General features: G+C 46.2%; 2 protein-coding genes across 2 annotated transcripts; one reads left to right on the top strand and one right to left on the bottom strand.

The window, feature by feature from the left end:
- Positions 1 to 3059: 3059 nt before the first annotated feature.
- Positions 3060 to 4466, bottom strand: LOC311099333 (protein shisa-2-like; the record flags this gene model as incomplete). Its single annotated transcript, XM_084140054.1, has 2 exons — positions 3060 to 3577; positions 4163 to 4466. The coding sequence occupies 2 exons, from the start codon at positions 4464 to 4466 to the stop codon at positions 3060 to 3062; spliced, it is 822 nt and encodes a 273-aa protein (XP_083996180.1).
- An 868-nt stretch (positions 4467 to 5334) lies between these two features.
- Positions 5335 to 11018, top strand: LOC311099319 (V-type proton ATPase catalytic subunit A-like). Its single transcript, XM_084140043.1, has 15 exons — positions 5335 to 5438; positions 5981 to 6085; positions 6299 to 6427; positions 6601 to 6815; positions 6943 to 7080; positions 7466 to 7617; positions 7750 to 7912; positions 8062 to 8170; positions 8360 to 8482; positions 8591 to 8705; positions 8909 to 8972; positions 9272 to 9475; positions 9582 to 9676; positions 9794 to 9965; positions 10138 to 11018. Exons 2-15 carry the CDS (start codon positions 6004 to 6006, stop codon positions 10228 to 10230), a joined length of 1854 nt encoding a protein of 617 aa, XP_083996169.1. The 5' UTR covers positions 5335 to 5438; positions 5981 to 6003; the 3' UTR covers positions 10231 to 11018.
- The last annotated feature ends 11797 nt before the right edge of the window (positions 11019 to 22815 follow it).

Below are 22815 nucleotides of genomic sequence, written 5' to 3'. Positions count from 1 at the left end.
CACCATCCAATAAAAAATTTTTAAAAAACATTTCAATAAAATTACGTTGAACGAACATAGAATATACGTTGAATTGACGTCTGTGCCCTGTGGGCTTGATCATCATGGCAAGCTTGAGCACACATTTATCAACAAACCATGAATCCAAAGCATCCTACAGCCTTGAGCAAGCATCCTACAGATTTAGCAATTAAGCATGCAAGAATAGCAAGGTTGTCCCAACCAGATGCTCTGAGGTGATTAGAAGAGCCAATAAGTATAACAGTATCAACTGAGCGAACAGCGCACTGTTTGTTTCAAACCACTTTAGAGGGATACCTTATCTTGATTGTAACAATTAAGTGCCTGCAACTCCAGATGGACCGAAGAATAGTCGTCTGTGATCCGTGAGTGACCGAGGGTTTTAAATAGCAGCACCCTAATTGTAGTAGCCTACATATAATACACTTAAACAGACATAACAAAGGAGGGAAGATATCGGGATATGATTAACAACATGATAAAGACGGGACGCTCACCAAATGTGTCCTTTTAGGAGTTTTCAGCTGCAGTCCACCAGTAGAGTTGCTATTCTGTCCCCTCATCTCACCAGGATTCTTTCTGTGAGGAGCAATCTCCCGCACAAATCAGCATCCAGGCTCAGAGATTTAATTAGCAGATTTAGTTGTGTCGTCCAATCAGGTTCGCCAAAAACATCCATCATGACAACCATGGGCAGTTTGACAGCGCGACGTGAGTGAGTTTTCGGGATGATGACGAGAATCCCTATTTTTGAACACAAGCTTACATTACATAAATTGCATTATTAGGCCTTTGTGACTTTGGTTTAGGCCAGTTCTTCTGAAATGTATAAATAAACACTGAAAAATGTGTCTTCGAAGATATGACCCCTTTCGGATTGTCAATTAATTGTTTCAAAAGATAACGGATTAAACCAGGGGGTGATCATTTATGACACCAGCCAACAGCGGGCATCCCACCACCACGACGGCTACACCCCGTTGTCAGACGACCTATTTTCTTACTTTTAGGCCTACGAGTTGTTGTTTTTTTGGCACATTCAATCATGTGTCTGGCAGCTCTACAAATAGTTAATTTCAGCTAGGCCTACACGAGAAAAGAATTGTCACGATTAGTGAGCTTGATGGAATTCTACAGTCAGATAACAATTTGTGATTACAAGATAGATTTTTCATCTTTCAGATTGCATGATTAGCGTTATAGTTTTGGAAAGGAGATCACCATATACTCATTCTCTTAAAATCTTATCCTGCTACTAAATTGATATAACCAGTGCAATTCAATATTGCACACAGGTGAGTGCTTGCCTAAGGATGCCTTTCTCTGTTCGTTTCTCCTTCTCTTTAGTCCAGCTGGATTCTGTCTCTCAGAAGAGCCATGGGGCCAAAGTAGTCCCAGCCAGGCAGGGGCGCAACTTTCACTGGGGACAGGGGGGACATGTCCCCCCCAAATTCTGAACTAGCATTCCCCCCCCCCCCAGTTTTATCATTGGAATGTGATACAAAACTAGGCAATGGTGTGCTTTGGGACCATGTAGACACCTCCGAGCAGTCGGGTAATACAGTATTTACCCTCAATGACAATGCATTTACATTTACATTTACATTTTAGTCATTTAGCAGACGCTCTTATCCAGAGCGACTTACAGTTAGTGAGTGTATACATTTTCATACTGGCCCCCCGTGGGAAACAAACCCACAACCCTGGCGTTGCAAGCGCCATGCTCTACCAACTGAGCTACAGGGGACAATGCCACTGTTGATCCCAATGTTTTCACACATCACTATCACCGCACCCATGTACACCCCCAGTCACTAATACCTCTATTAGGCTATCCATGACACTGAGCCCCAAGACACTATATCATGTATCCTCCATTTATCACAGTTTTTTTCCCCCTGTGATGATTATAGCTAGGCCTATACCACCATTACCCCACAATTATCCTTCAGGTTCCCTTGTGGTAGCCATGTTTGCTTCATTACCAATTCCATGCAGCTTCCTGCTATGGGTGGCTTCCTGCTACTACTTATGTCTGACTTTAGCTTGTTTCCTGCTGTGTTTTCTATATGTTTTGTGTCATTTGTGAGCTATGCCAAGATTTTCCTCTTGTAGGACAATAAACATGATTCTGATTCTGTCTGATTACCTAGGCCTAAAACGGTCTCCATAAAAAGATACTGCTGAAGATAGATGCTTCAGATGGACATAAGGAATTATGGATAAAAACATGTCTTAAAATGGGAAGTAAAAACGTAAAAACAATGTTTTAACTTAAATTGTAAAAGCAGAAGTTGGCACGAGACGTCTAACTAGCCGCGCAAACATTCAGCAACCATGGACAGCAATGCGATCAGCGCGAACTAAAACAGAGGATTGGTCGCCACTTCAGCAGCACGGTGGTTGAACTGACTTTATGTCCCCCCCACTTCTAAAACCAATGTTGCGCCCCTGAGAAAGGCCTGATGATAAACTCTGCAACCACCAGAGTAAATTCTGTTGATGTATAGAGATCACATTGAGGAATGTTTTAGATAAAATAAGTGGTAAATGATGGTGTCATGATATCATGATACAGTATCATGTCACCTAAATCATGGTGTCATGTCAAACTCTTCATGCTTATTAATACACACTTGTACATGTGTGAAATAGGACAAAATATAAGTCCCCACTAAATTATTATTATTATGTGACAGGGTTATGTGCATAGTGTAGCTGTTGCATCGGAAATACTTAACAGTAGGCCTAATATAACTATATTATGGACAACAACAAAAAACATCCGAAAAAGTCCAACAATTTAATTGTGTAAATTATAGAAATTAGTACAGGATATTTACAAAGAAATACTATACATTTTAAGGAATAATAAAATATGAATGTTTGAATTATTGGTAACTGACCAATTGCAATTATTCTCCTAAACATTTTTATTAGTCTAAACTGGCTGCCACACATTTACATTACATTTCCTGGGCTTATTCATATTTTCCTATTTGATTACCCAAATACTCTTTCAAAGTCAAAGTCACAAATTATATGATCACTTCAGTGTGCCTGGGTTTAGTGCTGGTATAGCTGGATGGAGGGCAGGGAGATGGGAGACGACGGCTTTCCCCTTGTGAGGTATACAGAGTAGGCATTTGAGCCATATAAGGATGCATTATGGAATGATGAAGCATGGAGGGGTGAACCAGGGTGGAAAACACCATGGAGGGGTGCATGGTAAAAGGTTGGACCATGGAGGGTTGTGGGCTGGTGGGAGTTTCCTGCCTCTTTAAGGTTTGGTGGACACGTGTGGGTCCAGTTGAACAGGCTTGGCTGGCATTGGGAGGGTAGAGAGATGAGGTGGAACCACAGGACGTCCCTGTACTCACAGTCATGGGTACAACCTCCTGCTGCTGCTCTCCACTCCCACCCTGGGGACCAGCGTCTGGGCTTTGGGAGATCTCCTGTTTACGACTCAGACAGACACCCATGGCCACCATGGAGCCCAGAAAGATAAAGGCCAGAAACACAGAGCCCACGATAACAAAGGGAACATAGACAGGTACTACAGAGTGAAAAGAAAGCACAAAAATAAAGAGGGCAGGGGAGGAGTGGAAGGATTGATTGAGTGGAAAGGAAAGAAATACATTTTAAGGATGACCTTCCTGTGTAAATATTTTGGAGTTGTATACACTATGCACTTGAATTAGACTCCCCTGTTCTTCAGTTCTAGCAAGGCTGGGGATGTGTTCATATTCCAAGAAAAGTATTAAACTGTGCAAAACATGAAGAAAAAAAACGGTTCATTGAAAAGCTTCTTGGCAGCAGATCAAGTCTTAACATGATTCTCGTGATGTGAGGAGTAGGCTAACTGCATGTTGAAGAATTTAATAAATGCTTGGACATGAGGCCACACTTTAAGGCAAATTTGGTGGGTTGGATTCAAGCACACACTGCATTAGGCTTTCTCATTCATCAATACCATTTATAAGGAATCTCACTGTGTGTGTAATCAAGGAATAGGTAGCTTTGCCTAGTATAGGCCTTCTATAGCTAGCACATTAGGCCTTTATGAAAAAGAATAATTAACCAAGCAAGGATAAAAATTGAAGTATGTGTTCCTATTTCAGTAGCCAAAGCTACAACTTACCTGCGATCTTGGCATCTTTCTCGTCCTCAGACGTGCCAGCCTGTAGAACTTGCTCGTGGTTGATGCAGTTTCCCTGATCCAGTCTTGCGCCTATGAGTGCGCAACAGTAGCGCAGCTCACAAGTTCCACAGCAGATCACTGCTTCTCTTTGATCGTGGCGCTCGGGACAATGGAAACCCCCTCGCCAGGTAGATTGCGCGTCCTTCCAACCATGGCAATACTCACCATTCGTCCACTGTTGCGTCATGCCCACTTGGAAAATCATACTGATAAAAGCCCCAACAGCAAAACGCACGGTCCACATCCCGTTCCAACTTGAGAGACGAATCCTGTGTCCGTATTGTTTGTTATTACAAAATAACCTGGAAATAAATCCTAAAAGATGATAAATAACATATGAGGCTCAATCGACCACACTTTCTGCGATAGGCTAGGATCACTGTCACATAGGCTAGGCCTATGACAACTAGGTTATTTAAACCGATCAAAAGTTATGAGCGCAGTGCTTGTTCCCATTTCAAAAGGGCAACTAGACATATCTAGAATAGGCTAATAAAATCATGCAGGGAAGCTATAGATAGGCTATGTAAAATGAAGGCTTACCATTGGATTCACGCCGTGTGATGCTTCATAACATGAGTGCATTCTGCTATGTGGATCTGTTCTCTCCATAATTTGTGTCATGGGACACACTAATTTTAGACTATTCGTTACAGATGCTAGCCTATACTGTATGGGCACATGGATATATGTGTGTGTATAGATATGTAGGCTATTTTGCTGATTAATTAGCCTAGCATAGTTAGGCCAATTTAATCTTAAAATCTTAACTGGACAGTTTATTCGGCTAATAGATCGCCCAAGTTTAGCCCTATCACAGCAAAAACGGTCTAAGTGATTGGATATCATTCGACTGTGTTGCTACTGCAAAGCAATAGCTTTATTTTGACTGTGTTGCTACTGCAAAGCAATAGCTTTATTTTGACTGAGTGTCTAAGTAAACTTTGTCAATGAGGAAAGGAGACGAGGAAATAACGTCAATGATATTGGAACGTAGCCGCCGCCGCATTCGAACTAAAAGAGCCGAACGGGTAAGGAAACTGTTGCGCTGTTACGCCATTTTGGCTCCCAGAGCTCGTCTTTTCTAATGTAAGCCAGGGCCTCCGAGCCACAATGGTGATTGTTTCCCAAGATAGTTTTGCGTCTGTCAGCTGATCAGTCTCCTCATCCGACAGAAATTTCTGAAGGGCCCTGGACCATTGAATACTAAGAGAAGGTAATCAAACCGAATCATATTAATCAAATTTAGTTTGATAACATTATTGTCAATTCATTGCAACTGGCTAGTAAACTATGATAAACCACGCAGATTAGCTAACCTTAGCCAGCTAGCAAACTGTTGTTACCTTTCCGTTCTGTCACTGTCACCTGCCTGACTCTACGTTTAGTTTAGCTCTATCTAGCTAGTAGCTAAGGTATATGGTTTGTGTGATAAACAACTAAAACTAAGACTGTATTTCATAACTTTTGTAGTTGTAATATGGTCTGTAGAGACTAATTAGCTAGCTTCCTAGCTTGTTGTTTTTCTCCTGCTTTTGTAAAGCAGATGGTATCGAAGATCTCCAGGTATTAGCACTGAGCAAGCTTACATGTCACAGAACCAATGAATGAAATGTTTCTTTTGATTCTGTGTGGTTATGGTGAATTATATTCATTAAGTACTTACATTTATTTTTAACAGTTTATCAATATATAGCTAGTGTCATGTGTCGTCATAGTGGAGTGTCGCATGATTGATCTCTCTGTTTTTCCTCTCAGTACTCTTTGCAGACACGCTCAGGATGGACACTTCCAAGCTTCCTAAGATCCGTGATGAAGAGCGGGAAAGCGAGTTTGGATATGTGCATGGAGTTTCTGGTCCAGGTCAGTGTCTGCAGTTCCAATCAAGGATCCTAGGGCTTTAGTTCAGTGAGCTACCAACGTTTTAATAGCACCTGGTCAATTTGGCCTGCTATTTTCCAATATGGCAAAAATATTATCTATTTAGACTTGACCATGTAGCCAGACTGCCTGCTACTTTCAAATAACATGTTGTCTGTCGTGTGTTTTTTTTTGTCTAACCTGTTTAATCAACAGTGGTGACGGCCACCGCCATGGCAGGAGCGGCCATGTACGAGCTGGTGCGTGTGGGCCACAGTGAGCTGGTGGGAGAGATCATCAGGCTGGAGGGCGACATGGCCACCATTCAGGTCTACGAGGAGACCTGTATCCTTTCCAGTCATACCTGCTCTGCTGCTAGACATACAGTTACTCCCACCTTCACTAACCGTTGACTGTTCACTTACTCTTGTGTACTTCCATTCTGATGTATTCTAACCTGTCCTCTTGTCTGGCATATACTAGGCTATGTTGTTCGTTTTCCTGAATGTACACCACAGCTGGTGTGTCTGTCGGAGACCCTGTCCTTCGGACAGGAAAGCCCCTGTCTGTAGAGTTGGGGCCGGGAATCATGGGGTCCATCTTTGATGGCATCCAGCGGCCCCTCAAAGACATCAATGACCTCACTCAAAGCATTTACATCCCCAGAGGAGTCAACATTGGAGCCCTCAACCGTGACCTCAAGTGGGAGTTTACACCTGGCCAGAGTCTTAGAGTAAGAAAACAATGTATTTCCTTGTGAGTAAGCAAGGTGTGTTTGAATGTGTCTCCACTGAAATATGATCCATCTCCTGAATCTACATATTATGTTCTCACCCTCCCCCTGTCCATCTCTGCCTCAGACCGGCAGTCACATAACAGGTGGGGATATCTACGGCACAGTGTTTGAGAACTCGCTGATCAAACACAAGTTGATGCTCCCTCCCCGGAGCAGAGGCACTGTCACCTACGTGGCCCCACCTGGAAACTATGATGTCAACGTGAGTAGAGCCGGGACGAAACCAGTATCGCGATACTCGTTAGTGTTGTGGCAAGGAAACGAAACACGAATGGGTTTAACTTCTTTATGAAAACAGCCCCAATGTTGGAAACAGACATAATGATGTTGTCATCCAGAGTCACATTTATGTACAGTATTTTCCAAACTATAGTACAACAAATGTTACATACAGCAGGTTTTTAAAGGACCAAAGAGTTTGGTCTGCTTCATGTTTTAAATTGCCATGTAAACAAATATTGCCATACTGGTATCATCACAGCCATAAGTGTGAGTCACCCCCCACCTACTAACATCTTTACAGCTGAATGGCATAATGCCATTGTCTTGTCTCTGTTGTTTGGTCAATTGTGTCTGTGTTTCGGCAGGATGTGGTGCTGGAACTGGAGTTTGAGGGTTTGAAGGAGAGGTTTACCATGATCCAGGTCTGGCCAGTGCGACAAATTCGCCCGGTCACAGAGAAGCTACCTGCCAATCACCCCCTGCTCACCGGCCAGAGAGTGTTGGATGCCCTCTTCCCGTGAGTATACATATCTCTACTTTCTTTTCTTTTGTTTCTACTCACTTTATATCCTTTCATCCTGACCCTTACTTAGACTGAGGCCTCTGACAAGTCACCTGCTTCTGGCTCTGTGTTTGTCTGTGCTCACAGGTGTGTCCAGGGTGGTACTACTGCTATCCCAGGAGCCTTCGGTTGTGGCAAGACTGTGATCTCACAGTCGCTGTCCAAGTATTCCAACAGTGATGTCATCATCTATGTGGGCTGTGGAGAGCGTGGAAATGAGATGTCTGAAGTGTTGAGAGATTTTCCTGAGGTTAGTGACAGTCTGTGTGTCAAGTTCCAAATCATTGACAACATGTTCATGAGATCAGTGAATTATTCTACTTGGGTGTCTGGCATAGCCGATCACCAGTTTGTGATGTGTTTTCAGTCTGACAAATGGTATTGCTCCCTGCACCATAGCTTACAATGGAAGTGGATGGAAAGGTTGAAAGTATCATGAAGAGAACAGCGCTAGTGGCCAACACTTCCAACATGCCTGTCGCTGCTAGAGAGGCCTCCATTTACACAGGTACCAGCCGATCACATTACAGATGGCAACCTAGAAAGCTGGTGTCGGCTGTTTTGAATCATTATCGTTGTTGTTGGTAGTTGTAAATCTGGAATGTGGGGGAATTAGTCACCATTCATTCTCATAACTTTGTGGTGACTGGAATTCTGTGCCTCTGATTCTGACTGTATCTACTTTGTGCCACTGCAGGAATCACTCTGTCTGAGTACTTCAGAGACATGGGCTACAACGTTAGTATGATGGCCGACTCCACCTCCCGGTGGGCCGAGGCTCTCAGGGAGATCTCAGGACGATTGGCTGAGATGCCTGCTGGTGAGTACAATAAGCCAATAGCAATCAAGTATCTTCTTTTTAAGACTGTTACAGCAACATGTCTGTCATTTTGAACCAGTCACAACTCTGTGTGCTGTTTGTGCACAGACAGCGGGTACCCTGCCTACCTGGGAGCCAGACTAGCCTCCTTCTATGAGCGTGCTGGCAGGGTTAAGTGCCTGGGCAACCCAGAGAGAGAGGGCAGCGTCAGCATTGTTGGAGCGTGAGTACTACATCATTCTACCAGCAGGGGGAACCTCTATCACCACCCCTGCCTCCTGGCACTAAGGGTCAGACAGGTTCTGTCCTGTACCAGTCCTGCAACACCAGATACCTGGACCATGTAGTGTAATCCTCCTTGGAACATATTATACAGTGATGGCAGACTGTTGTCTGAATACCTTGGCCTTGTGTTATTTCTCCTAGTGTGTCTCCCCCTGGTGGAGACTTCTCTGATCCTGTTACTTCAGCTACACTGGGTATTGTACAGGTAATGCCTCAATTGTGTATATATTACAATTTTAGTTTGGACAATTCAAACCTTTACTCTTCCTACTCCTCATTACTGTTTTTATTCTCTATCGCTATCTCTCTCTATTTCTCTCTCTCTCGCTTTCTCCTCTCTCTCGCTTTCTCTTCTCTCTCTTTCTTCTCTCTTCTTCTCCCTTTCTCCTCTCTCTCTTTCTTCTCTCTCGCTTTCTCCTCTCTGTCTCCTCTCGCTTTCCTCTCTCTCTTTCTTCTCTCTTTCTTCTCTCTCTCTTTCTTCTTTCTCCTCTCTCTCTCTCTCAGGTGTTCTGGGGTCTGGATAAGAAGCTGGCCCAGAGAAAGCATTTCCCCTCAGTCAACTGGCTGATCAGCTACAGCAAGTACACACGGGCGCTGGACGAGTACTATGACAAGCACTTCCCTGAGTTTGTGCCACTTCGCACCAAGACCAAGGAGATCCTGCAGGAGGAGGAGGATCTGGCTGAGATTGTACAGCTTGTAGGCAAGGTGAGGCTGAACCCGTGCGCGGAAGAGTTAAGGTTATGGGTTGATGATGGCCATTTATGCACGCACTAGGCACTTATTGCTGTCCCCCATGTCATCTTAACAACAGGCATCTCTCGCTGAAACCGACAAGATCACATTGGAGGTTGCTAAACTACTCAAGGATGACTTCCTGCAGCAGAATGGCTATACTCCATATGACAGGTAAATGCACACACTGGCACACATTCATCTGTGTCATAAACATACTAAAATGACTTAATCATCGGTTATTAAGCACATATTGGTTAATTTATTGACTTTTCTGCCCTTTTCCCGAAGGTTCTGCCCTTTCTACAAAACGGTGGGCATCCTTTCCAACACGATTGCGTTCTACGACTTGGCGCGACATGCAGTGGAGACCACTGCTCAGAGTGACAACAAGATCACCTGGTCCATGATCCGGGAGCACATGGGAGAGATCCTCTACAGACTCAGCTCTATGAAGTTCAAGGTACATGCTTGTTCAGCCCCTTTATCCATGTTCATCTGCATTCAAAATCAACTTCCTCAATCCCTCTACCACCTCTGGTCTTTGTACATCCAATGTGGGACTTTGTCTTGGAGTGTCAATGTGCCTCTGTGTCTCCTAACCTCAGTGTCTCTGTGTAACTATGTTGTTTCAGGACCCAGTGAAGGAGGGCGAGGCCAAGATCAAAGCAGAGTACTCCCAGCTGCTGGAGGACATGCAGAACGCCTTCCGTACCCTGGAGGACTGAGCTCTCGCCCACCTCCCTCCCCTCCTAGCCCTAGCCCCAGCCCCCAGTGCTCTCAGTGGCCCCTGTTTGTGAATATCTCCTTAGGCCAGTGACAGTCATACCTCAGTCATTCCTAAGTGTCTGTTCCTCCACATTCCAACACCATGTTCAACCCCTTTATTACCACCATGCTCTTTCTATTTAAACACCATTGTCATGTACAAGGCAGTACTGGATTTTTTTTCTTCTTTTTTTTGGTTTAAACTTGAATTTATGGATACTAAATCTCACATTTGAGAGTCTATTACCATTAGTAATCCCATCATCCCTGACCCCATTGCATGGATGTGCTCCTCCTCTCCCTTCAGCCCCCTTGTCATCCATGAAGAGCACACAACTACAGCCCTGGTTACAGCCAATAATCAGTGGACCCGGATCAGGTGCTACACTTGTACTTAACTACTAGCTACAACACGTGGAGTGTTACCTTCATCTCCCAGGTGTGACTTACCACCACCAATAGTGATCGTTAAAAAAGATGAGAATGTACACAGGGGTAACGGGACAGAGGCACCTTGTTTATTTCAGGAGGTTGACACCCTCTTTCTCTCCCTGCCTCTCAGATTTGATTTTATGTTATAGCTTCTCTCTGTGGATATTTTGATGTTGTCAATGTTGTTGTTTTTCTGTTGTGTGAGACGGAGACTGTGTGTGTGTGTGGGTTAGAATCCGTTGTCTCCTCCTTAAAGGTATATTTATGTCACATGTATTGTATGAGTCTAAAGAAAATTAAATGAATGGGAAATAATAACAATTTGCCTGGTGTTTTATGCTGGATGGAGATGGTCATAGTCAAATAGTATTGACTTACAGTGCATTTGGAAAGTATTCAAACCGCTTGACTTTTTCCACATTTTGTTAAGTTACAGCCTTAATCTAAAATGGATTAAAATATATATATATATATATATATCCTCAATCTACACACAATACCCCATAGTGACAAAGCAAAAACAGGTTTTTCGAAATTTTTGCAAATGTATTAAAAAAAAAAACGATCACATTTACATAAGTATTCAGACCCTTTACTCAGTACTTTGTTGAAGCACCTTTGGCAGCGATTACAGCCTCAGGTCTTCTTGGGTATGACGCTACAAGTTTGGCATACCTGTATTTGGGGAGTTTCTCCCGTTTCTTCTCTGCAGAGCCTCTCAAGCTCTTGTCAGGTTGGATGGGGAGCATCGCTGCACAACTATTTTCAGGTCTCTCCGATGTTCGATCGGGTTCAAGTCCGGGCTCTGCCTGGGCCACTCAAGGACATTCAGAGACTTGTCCCGAAGCCACTCCTGCATTGTCTTTGCTGTGTGCTTAGTCGTTGTCCTGTTGAATGGTGAACCTTCGCCCCAGTCTGAGGTCCTGTGCGCACTCGAGCAAGTTTTCATCAAGGATCTCTCTGTACTTTGCTCCGTTCATCTTTCCCTCGATCCTGACTAGTCTCCCAGCCCTGCTGCTGAAAAACATCCCCACAGCATGATTCTGCCAGCACCATGCTTCACCGTAGGGATGGTGCCAGGTTTCGTCCAGATGTGACGCTTTGCATTCAGGCCAAAGAATTCAATCTTTGTTTCATCAGACCAGAGAATCTTGTTTCTCATGGTCTGAGAGTCCTTTAGGTGCCTTTTGGAAAACTCCAAGTGGGCTGTCGTGCCTTTTACTGAGGAGTGGCTTCCGTCTGGCCATTCTACCATAAAGGCCTGATTGGTGGAGTGCTGCAGAGATGGTTATCCTTCTGGAAGGTTCTCCCATCTCCACAGAGGAACTCTGGAGTTCTGTCAGAGTGACCATCGGATTCTTGGTCACCTCCCTGACCAAGGCCCTTCTCCGATTCCTCAGTTTGGCCAGGCAGCCAGCTCTAGGAAGAGTCTTGGTGTTTTCAAACTTCTTCCATTTAATAATGATGGAGGCCACTGTGTTCTTGGGGACCTACAATGCTGCAGACATTTTTTGGTACCTTTCCCCAGATCTGTGCCTCGACACAATCCTGTCTCGGAGCTCTACGGACAATTCCTTCGACATCATGGCTTGGCTTTTGCTCTGACATGCACTGTCAATTGTGGGACCTTATATCGACAGGTATGTGCCTTTCCAAATCATGTCCAATCAATTGAATTTACCACAGGTGGACTCCAATCGTGTTGTAGAAGCATCTCAGGGATGATCAATGGAAAAAGGATGCACCTGAGCTCAATTTCGAGTCTCATAGCAAAGGGTCTGAATATTTCTGTAAATAAGATATTCCTGTTTTTATTTTTTTAAACATTTGCAAAAATGTCTAAAAACCTGTTTTCGCTTTTTCATTATGGGGTATTGTGTGTAGATTTGAGGATTTTTATTTATTTAATCAATTTTAGTATAAGGCTGTAACTTAAGAAAATGTGGAAAAAGTCAAGGGGTCTGAATACTTTCTAAATGCACTGTAAATGTATTGATAATGTGCTTTTAAGACACAATTACAGCTAGTAACCTTGACGCCACGAAGGACATAATTTCCCAAACCATACAGTGGGGAAAAAAAGTATTTAGTCAGCCACCAATTGTGCAAGTTTTCCCACTTAAAAAGATGAGAGGCCTGTAATTTTCATCATAGGTACACGTCAACTATGACAGACAAAATGAGAAAAAAAATCCAGAAAATCACATTGTAGGATTTTTAATGAATTTATTTTCAAATTATGGTGGAAAATAAGTATTTGGTCAATAACAAAAGTTTCTCAATACTTTGTTATATACCCTTTGTTGGCAATGACACAGGTCAAACGTTTTCTGTAAGGCTTCACAAGGTTTTCACACACTGTTGCTGGTATTTTGGCCCATTCATCCATGCAGATCTCCTCTAGAGCAGTGATGTTTTGGGGCTGTCGCTGGGCAACACAGACTTTCAACTCCCTCCAAAGATTTTCTATGGGGTTGAGATCTGGAGACTGGCTAGGCCACTCCAGGACCTTGAAATGCTTCTTACGAAGCCACTCCTTCGTTGCCCGGGCGGTGTGTTTGGGATCATTGTCATGCTGAAAGACCCAGCCACGTTTCATCTTCAATGCCCTTGCTGATGGAAGGAGGCTTTCACTCAAAATCTGATGATACATGGCCCCATTCATTCTTTCCTTTACACGGATCAGTCGTCCTGGTCCCTTTGCAGAAAAACAGCCCCAAAGCATGATGTTTCCACCCCCATGCTTCACAGTAGGTATGGTGTTCTTTGGATGCAACTCAGCATTCTTTGTCCTCCAAACACGACAAGTTTAGTTTTTACCAAAAAGTTATATTTTGGTTTCATCTGACCATATGACATTCTCCCAATCCTCTTCTGGATCATCCAAATGCACTCTAGCAAACTTCAGACGGGCCTGGACATGTACTGGCTTAAGCAGGGGGACACGTCTGGCACTGCAGGATTTGAGTCCCTGGCGGCGTAGTGTGTTACTGATGGTAGGCTTTGTTACTTTGGTCCCAGCTCTCTGCAGGTCATTCACTAGGTCCCCCCGTGTGGTTCTGGGATTTTTGCTCACCGTTCTTGTGATCATTTTGACCCCACGGGGTGAGATCTTGCATGGAGCCCCAGATCGAGGGAGATTATCAGTGGTCTTGTATGTCTTCCATTTCCTAATAATTGCTCCCACAGTTGATTTCTTCAAACCAAGCTGCTTACCTATTGCAGATTCAGTCTTCCTAGCCTGGTGCAGGTCTACAATTTTGTTTCTGGTGTCCTTTGACAGCTCTTTGGTCTTGGCCATAGTGGAGTTTGGAGTGTGACTGTTTGAGGTTGTGGACAGGTGTCTTTTATACTGATAACAAGTTCAAACAGGTGCCATTAATACAGGTAACGAGTGGAGGACAGAGGAGTCTCTTAAAGAAGAAGTTACTTGCTTGTTTGTAGGTGACCAAATACTTATTTTCCACCATAATTTGCAAATAAATTCATAAAAAAATCCTACAATGTGATTCTCTGGATTTATTTCTTCTCATTTTGTCTGTCATAGTTGACGTGTACCTATGATGAAAATTACAGGCCTCTCTCATCTTTTTTAAGTGGGAGAACTTGCACAATTGGTGGCTGACTAAATACTTTTTTTCCCCACTGTATTTAGTCTTTCTCATATACATTTGAAGTCGGAAGTTTATATACACCTTAGCCAAATACATTTAAACTCAGTTATTCACAATTCCTGACATTTAATCCGAGTAAGAATTCCCTGTCTTAGGTCAGTTAGGATCACCACTTTATTTTAAGAATGTGAAATGTCAGAATAATAGTAGAGAGAATGATTTATTTCAGCTTTTATTTATTTCGTCACATTCCCAGTGGGTCAGAAGTTTACATACACTCAATTAGTATTTGGTAGCATTGCCTTTAAATTGTTTAACTTGGGTCAAACTTTTCGGGTAGCCTTCCACAAGCTTCCAACAATAAATTGGGTGAATGTTGGCCCATTCCTCCTGACAGAGCTGGTGTAACTGAGTCAGGTTTGTAGGCCTCTTTGCTCACACATGCTTTTTCAGTTCTGCCCACACATTTTCTATAGGATTGAGGTCAGGGCTTTGTGATGGCCACTCCAATACCTTGACTTTGTTGTCCTTAAGCCATTTTGCCACAACTTTGGAAGTATGCTTGGGGTCATTGTCCATTTGGAAGACCCATTTGCGACCAAGCTTGAACTTCCTGACTGATGTCTTGAGATGTTGCTTCAATATATCCACATAATTTTCCTTCGTCATGATGCCATCTATTTTGTGAAGTGCACCAGTCCCTTCTGCAGCAAAGCACCCCCACAGCATGATGCTGCCACCCCCGTGCTTCACGGTTGGGATGGTGTTCTTTGGCTTGCAAGCTCTCCCCTTTTTCCTCCAAACATAACGATGGTCATTATGGCCAAACAGTTCTATTTTTGTTTCATCAGACCAGAGGACATTTCTCAAAAAAGTACGATCTCTGTCCACATGTGCAGTTGCAAACCATAGTCTGGCTTTTTTATGGCGGTTTTGGAGCAGTGGCTTCTTCCTTGCTGCGCGGCCTTTCAGGTTATGTCGATATAGGACTCGTTTTACTGTGGATATAGATACTTTTGCACCTGTTTCCTCCAGCATCTTCACAAGGTCCTTTGCTGTTGTTCTGGGATTGATTTGCACTTTTCACACCAAAGTACATTCATCTCTAGGAGACAGAATGCGACTCCTTCCTGAGCGGTATGATGGCTGCGTGGTCCCATGGTGTTTATACCTGCGTACTATTGTTTGTACAGATGAACGTGGTACCTTCAGGCGTTTGGAAATTGCTCCCAAGGATGAACCAGACTTGTGGAGGTCTACCATTTTTTTTCTGAGGTCTTGGCTGATTTCTTTTGATTTTCCCATGATGTCAAGCAAAGAGGCACTGAGTTTGAAGGTAGGCCTTGAAATACATCCACAGGTACACCTCCAATTGACTCAAATGATGTCAATTAGCCTATCAGAAGCTTCTAAAGCCATGACATCATTTTCTGGAATTTTCCAAGCTGTTTAAAGGCACAGTCAACTTAGTGTATGTAAACTTCTGACCCACTGGAATTGTGATATAGTGAATTATAAGTGAAATAATCTGTCTATAAACAATTGTTGGAAAATTACTTGTGTCATGCACAAAGTAGATGTCCTAACCGACTTGCCAAAACTATAGTTTGTTAAAAAGACATGTGTGGAGTGGTTGAAAAATGAGTTTTAATGATTCCAACCTAAGTGTATTGTCACGGTTTCGGCCGAGGCTGCTGCTCCTCCTTGTTCGGGCAGGTTTCGGCGGTCGTCGTCCCCGGAGTACTAGCTGCCACCGATCTATGTTTCATGTTCGTTTGGTTGTGTCTTGATGTTGTACACCTGTGTCTAGTTAGTCCTCATTAGTGTCCTATTTAGTTCTCGTTGTGTGTGTCAGGTGTTGTGTGTGATTGCTCTTCTGTTTGGTGTTCTGAGCTACGTGTTTCCCTCCGTTGTTTTGGAGTGGTTTTCGCACATGTTAGTGCGCCTATTGTTTTGACGCCTGTGTGCGCCTTTACTCCGCCTCCGGGCTTGTTTGCTCGTGTACTATGTGAATATTTCACTAAAGTCTTTTGGACTTAGTTTCTGCGTCCTGCGCTTGATTCCTGCACCACACCCACCTTCAGCACCCTGTGACAGAATCACACACCTTATTGAATGGAATCAGCAGGAGCTACAGTTACGCCTGAGTCGCTGGAGGAGCATGTTCGCGGCCAGGATGACCAGATCAGACAACTGGGGACTGCTCTACAGGACGTCATCAACACCCTGCACCGATGGGAGTCCAGAGGGGTACCCACACCTCCACCTACCTTGCCACCCCCATCGGCCGGTCCACCAGTCCCAGGTCCGGAACCCAGTGGGATTCGGCTCTCGCTCCCGAGGGCGTATGACGGCACAGCTGCCGGGTGTCAGGGGTTCCTCCTGCAGGTGGAGCTCTACCTGGCCACTGTACACCCGGTGCCCTCGGGACACGAGAGCGTTTCCGCCCTCATCTCCTGTCTCACGGGCAAGGCGTTGGAATGGGCCAACGCCGAGTGGAGGAGGATGGACGCCACCACCATCTCCTACGCCGAGTTCTCTCGTCGCTTCAAGGCCGTGTTCGACCATCCACCGGAGGGCAAAGCGGCGGGGGAGCGTCTATTCCACCTGAGACAGGGGAGGAGGAGCGCACAGGCGTTCGCACTGGAGTTCCGGACTCTAGCGGCAGACGCAGGGTGGAATGAACGGGCCCTCATCGACCATTTTCGATGTAGCCTACGGGAGGACGTTCAACGTGAGTTGGCCTGCAGGGACACCAATTTCACCTTCGACCAGTTGGTCGACATGTCCATCCGTCTGGACACCCTGCTGGCCACCCGTGGACGTCCCGAGTGGGGTCCGTCCATACCACCCTCCGGCACCTCCGAGCCGAGCCATATGGAGCTCGGGGGTGCTGGTGCTAGAGAAAGGAAGAGGAGGAGCCCGAGGGGGCCTGTGCCCTGCACCAATTGCGGTCGTGGAGGGCACACTGCGGCCAGGTGCTGGGGAGGGTTCCCCGAGGGAGGAAACAACAGGCCACGCACTGGGGAGCCTTCCCAGGTGAGTAGACGCCCCACTTACCCAGAGCTCTCTGTTGCGCACTTTTGTATACCTGTTTGTTTTCCACAGGTTGCACCTCATTCCCAGCATAAGGCGCTAGTAGATTCAGGCGCAGCTGGGAATTTTGTTGATCGGAAGTTTTGTTTAGATTTAGGGATCCCTCTCCTGCCTATTGACAAGCCTTTTCCCGTTCATGCTTTAGATAGCCGCCCGTTGGGGTCGGGGTTGATTAGGAAAATCACAGCGCCACTTAGGATGTGTGCGCAGGAGGGTCATGAGGAGACTATACAGCTGTATCTGATCGACTCTCCTGCGTACCCGGTGGTGCTGGGAATTCCCTGGTTAAGTATCCATAACCCTGCTATTTCGTGGCAACAGAGGGCTCTCAATGGGTGGTCTGCTCAGTGTGAGGGGCGATGTCTGGGTGTTTCCGTAGGGGCGACTTCGGTGGAAAGTCCAAACCAAGTGCCCGCACTGCACATTCCGCCTGAATATGGGGATTTGGCTCTCGTGTTTAGTAAAGCTAGGGCAACGCAGTTGCCTCCTCATAGACAGGGGGATTGTGCGATTGATCTCCAGGCAGGAGCAGCGCTCCCACGGAGCCACGTGTATCCTTTGTCTCAAGAGGAGAGAAAAGCTATGGAAACTTACATAGCCGAATCTTTGAGACAGGGATACATACGGCCCTCCACTTCTCCCGCCTCCTCGAGCTTCTTTTTTGTGAAGAAAAAAGATGGAGGGTTGCGCCCGTGCATCGATTACCGTGGTCTCAATCAGATTACTGTGAAATACAGTTATCCACTCCCTCTGATTGCGACCATGACGGAGTCATTGCACGAAGCGCGGTTTTTCACAAAACTGGATCTCAGGAGCGCGTATAACTTGGTGCGCATTAGGGAGGGCGACGAATGGAAAACAGCGTTTAGTACCACGTCGGGTCATTTCGAGTATCTCGTCATGCCATACGGGATGATGAATGCTCCATCAGTCTTCCAATCCCTCGTGGATGAGATTTTCCGGGATATGCAGGGGCAAGGGGTGGTCGTGTACATTGATGACATTCTAGTGTACTCGTCTACCCGAGCCGAGCATATAGCCCTGGTGCGTCGTGTATTGAGGAGGCTGTTGGAGCATGACCTGTATGTCAAGGCAGAGAAATGTCTGTTTTTCCAGGAGTCGGTCTCCTTTTTGGGTTATCGGTTGTCTGCGTCGGGTGAGAATGGAGGTGGATCGTGTGTCAGCCGTGCGTAATTGGCAAACCCCAACCACTGTCAAAGAGGTGCAGCAGTTCTTGGGCTTTGCGAATTACTACCGGAGGTTTATCCGGGGTTTTGGACAGGTGGCAGCTCCCATCACGTCCCTTCTGAAAGGGGGTCCGGTGCGCCTGCAGTGGTCAGCTGATGCGGACAGGGCCTTTAGGAGACTGAAGGACCTGTTTACGTCGGTTCCGGTGCTGGCGCATCCGGACCCCGCATTACCCTTTCAGGTCGAGGTGGACGCGTCTGAGGCCGGTATAGGGGCCGTACTCTCTCAACGGTCCGGCACGCCACCTAAACTCCGCCCCTGTGCTTTTTACTCTAAAAAGCTCCGCCCGGCGGAGCGAAATTATGACGACAGGGAGCTGTTAGCTGTAGTTCAGGCCCTTAAGGTGTGGAGGCATTGGCTTGAGGGGGCTCAACACCCTTTCCTCATTTTGACTGACCATCGGAACCTGGAGTACATCCGGGCAGCGAGGAGACTGAACCCTCGCCAGGCTCGATGGAGTATGTTTCTCGCCAGGTTCGTATTTAAAATCACGTACATCCCTGGGTCCCAGAACGGTAAGGCAGATGCGCTGTCCCGGCGGTATGACACGGAGGAGAGGTCCGTTGAGCCTACTCCCATACTACCGGCGTCTTGTCTTGTGGCACCGGTGGTGTGGGAGGTCGATGCTGAAATCGAGCGGGCGTTGCGTACCGACCCCAGCCCTCCACAGTGTCCTGTGGGTCGGAAGTACGTTCCGCTCGAGATTCGGGATCGACTCATTTACTGGGCTCACACGTCACCCTCCTCTGGACATCCGGGTATTGGCCGGACAGTGCATTGTCTTAGCACTAAATACTGGTGGCCCACGTTAGCCAGGGATGTGAGGGTTTATGTCTCCTCCTGCTCGGTGTGCGCCCAGTGTAAGGCGCCCAGACACCTGCCCAGGGATAAGTTACAACCCCTGCCCGTTCCACAACGACCATGGTCTCACCTCTCAGTGGATTTTGTGACAGACCTTCCCCTCTCTCAGGGGAATACCACCATCCTGGTCGTTGTGGACCGGTTCTCTAAGGCCTGTCGTCTTCTCCCTATGTCGGGTCTTCCTACTGCCCTACAAACCGCAGAGGCACTATTTACCCACGTCTTCCGGCATTACGGGGTACCCGAGGATATAGTGTCTGATCGAGGCCCCCAGTTTACCTCCCGAGTATGGAGAGCGTTCATGGAGCGTTTGGGGGTCTCGGTGAGCCTTACCTCAGGGTACCACCCGGAGAGTAATGGGCAGGTAGAACGAGTCAACCAGGATGTGGGTAGGTTTCTGAGGTCGTATTGCCAGGACCGGCCTGAGGAGTGGGCTCGGTACATTCCCTGGGCCGAGATGGCCCAGAATTCTCTACGCCACTCCTCTACCAACCTAACCCCCTTCCAATGTGTGTTAGGTTACCAGCCGGTTCTGGCACCTTGGCAGCAGAGCCAGATCGAGGCCCCTGCGGTGGATGATTGGATGAGGCGCTCGCAGGAGACGTGGAACGCTGCACACGTCCACCTGCAGCGGGCCATCCGTCGACACAAGGCGAGCGCCGATCTCCACCGCAGTGAGGGGCCGGTGTACGCACCCGGAGATCGAGTCTGGCTCTCTACCAGAAACCTACCCCTCTGCCTGCCCTGCCGGAAGCTGGGTCGGCGGTTTGTGGGGCCTTTAAAAGTCCTGAGAAGATTGAACGAGGTGTGTTATAGGTTACATCTGCCTGTTGAATATAAGAATATTAACCCCTCGTTCCATGTGTCTCTTCTCAGGCCGGTGGTAGCTGGTCCACTCCAGGAAGGTGAGATAGGAGAGACTCCTCCGCCCCCACTGGACATCGAGGGGGCTCCGGCGTACACCGTTCGGTCCATCTTGGACTCAAGACGCCGGATGGGGGGGTCTCCAGTATCTCGTGGAGTGGGAGGGGTACGGCCCGGAGGAGCGGTGCTGGGTGCCGCGGAGGGACATCCTAGACCCGTCTCTCCTGTCGGAGTTCCACCGGGACCATCCCGCGCGCCCTGCTCCGCGCCCTCCTGGTCGTCGCCGGGGTCGGCGCACGGCTGGAGCCGCGCGTCAAGGGGGGGGTACTGTCACGGTTTCGGCCGAGGCTGCTCCTCCTCCTTGTTCGGGCAGGTTTCGGCGGTCGTCGTCCCCAGAGTACTAGCTGCCACCGATCTATGTTTCATGTTCGTTTGGTTGTGTCTTGATGTTGTACACCTGTGTCTAGTTAGTCCTCATTAGTGTCCTATTTAGTTCTCGTTGTGTGTGTCAGGTGTTGTGTGTGATTGCTCTTCTGTTTGGTGTTCTGAGCTACGTGTTTCCCTCCGTTGTTTTGGAGTGGTTTTCGCACATGTTAGTGCGCCTACTGTTTTGACGCCTGTGTGCGCCTTTACTCCGCCTCCGGGCTTGTTTGCTCGTGTACTACGTGAATATTTCATAAAGTCTTTTGGACTTAGTTTCTGCGTCCTGCGCTTGATTCCTGCACCACACCCACCTACAGCACCCTGTGACATGTATGTAAACTTCCGGCTTCAACTGTACTTTAATAATGTATTTCCTCTTTCACAAAAACATTTTATTGGATGAATCCAAAATGGAAAAAGGTAAGGGCACCTGAATGTGACACAACTAAATGAAGCTCCTCATACTGCAACTATTTGAACCACTAGAAGAGGCCAGTAACCAGGTTTCCATCCAAACTTCTGTATGTGAGTAAAGTACATGTTGCATAAAGAATGTCATGACAGGCCTGATGGAATCCACAAATTTGTCGGTAAACTTTCCAAATGTAGACAAAACAAAATACGCTAAACAAAGTTGGATCTTTTTGTGTCTGTAAACTTAATTATGCGACAAATGGCAGTGGAAACACTTTTATGCTCAAATATTTATATAATAAATAATATCAAAGTAAATTTGGAGTCACAGGATAACAAGTCTGTGTGGTTCTCCCCCAACGACTCCGGAAAGCATGTAGTTTATTAGGCTACAGATTAAATAAATTATGATGAAGTTCACAGGGTGGTGAGTTTGATGCTCCTTTCCAATAACTATCGAGGGTCTTATTCAAGTTTCAAATTTTTATGTCACATGCACAAGTACAGTGAAATGCCTTTATTGCAAGCTCTAAACCAACAATGTAGTAATCAATAACAATGTCATACTAAAAATAACTTACGGTAGAAATACACAAGAAATAAAAAATAAGAACACGAGAAAGTAAGTTAGCATACTATATGCAGGGTCAGTTCCAGTCCCATATTTACAATGTGCAGAGATACTGGAGTGAATGAGGAAGATGCATTATACGAAAGTATGTGGACACCCCTTTAAATGAGAGGATTTGGCTATTTCAGCCACACCCGTTGCTGACGGGCGTATAGAATCGAGCACACAGCCATACCATCTCCATAGACAAACATTGGCAGTAGAATGGCCTTACTGAAGAGCTCAGTGACTTTCAACGTGGCACCGTCATAGGATGCCACCTTTCCAACAAGTTAGTTCGTCAAGGTTCTGCCCTGCTAGAGCTGCCCCGGTCAACTGTAAATTCTGTTATTGTGAAGTGGAAATATCTAGGAGCAACAATGGCTCAGCTGTGAAGTGGTAGACCACACAAGATCCCAGAATGTGACCGCCGAGTGCTGAAACGCGTAGCGTGTGAAAATCGTCTGTCCTCGGTTGCAACAGTCACTACAGAGTTCCAAACTGCCTTTGAAAGCAACGTCAGCACAAGAACTGTTCGTCGGGAGCTTAATGAAATGGGTTTCCATGGCCAAGCAGCGGTACACAAGCCTAAGATCACCATGTGCAATGCCAAGCGTCGGCTGGAGTGGTGTAAAGCTTGCCGCTATTGGACTCTGGAGCAGTGGTAACGTGTTCTCTGGAGTGATGAATCACGCTTCACCATCTGGCAGTACGACGAACGAATCTGGGTTTGGCGGATGCCAGGAGAACGCTACCTGCCTGAATGCATAGTGCCAACTGTAAAGTTACGAGCGATTACTCACCTCGTATTGGACAAAGATTTTCTCGCTCTTTTGTCCATAATAATCTCATCATGTAGGCTATACACGCACTGTATCTGTTGGCTAAGGTTCATGTGCCAATACCAGAGTGGGCACATTCACTATATAGATGGGATAGCTGACAACGTCACAAAAACAATGCGCACGCTTCAATGGCGCAGA

Source organism: Coregonus lavaretus (assembly GCF_964263955.1).
Source record: "Coregonus lavaretus genome assembly, chromosome: 24".
Classification (NCBI taxonomy): domain Eukaryota; kingdom Metazoa; phylum Chordata; class Actinopteri; order Salmoniformes; family Salmonidae; genus Coregonus; species Coregonus lavaretus.
The sequence above is the reverse complement of the archived record's forward strand: the minus strand, read 5'-3'. Positions and strand labels throughout refer to the sequence as shown.

Bases quoted from the DNA above. Each gene is read 5' to 3' on its own strand.
- LOC311099319 (XM_084140043.1), top strand. From the start codon at position 6,004: ATGGACACTTCCAAGCTTCCTAAGATCCGTGATGAAGAGCGGGAAAGC. The intron at 7,081-7,465 runs GTGAGTAGAGCC...GTGTTTCGGCAG, and splicing joins CTGGAAACTATGATGTCAAC to GATGTGGTGCTGGAACTGGA. The intron at 8,706-8,908 runs GTGAGTACTACA...TATTTCTCCTAG, and splicing joins AGCGTCAGCATTGTTGGAGC to TGTGTCTCCCCCTGGTGGAG.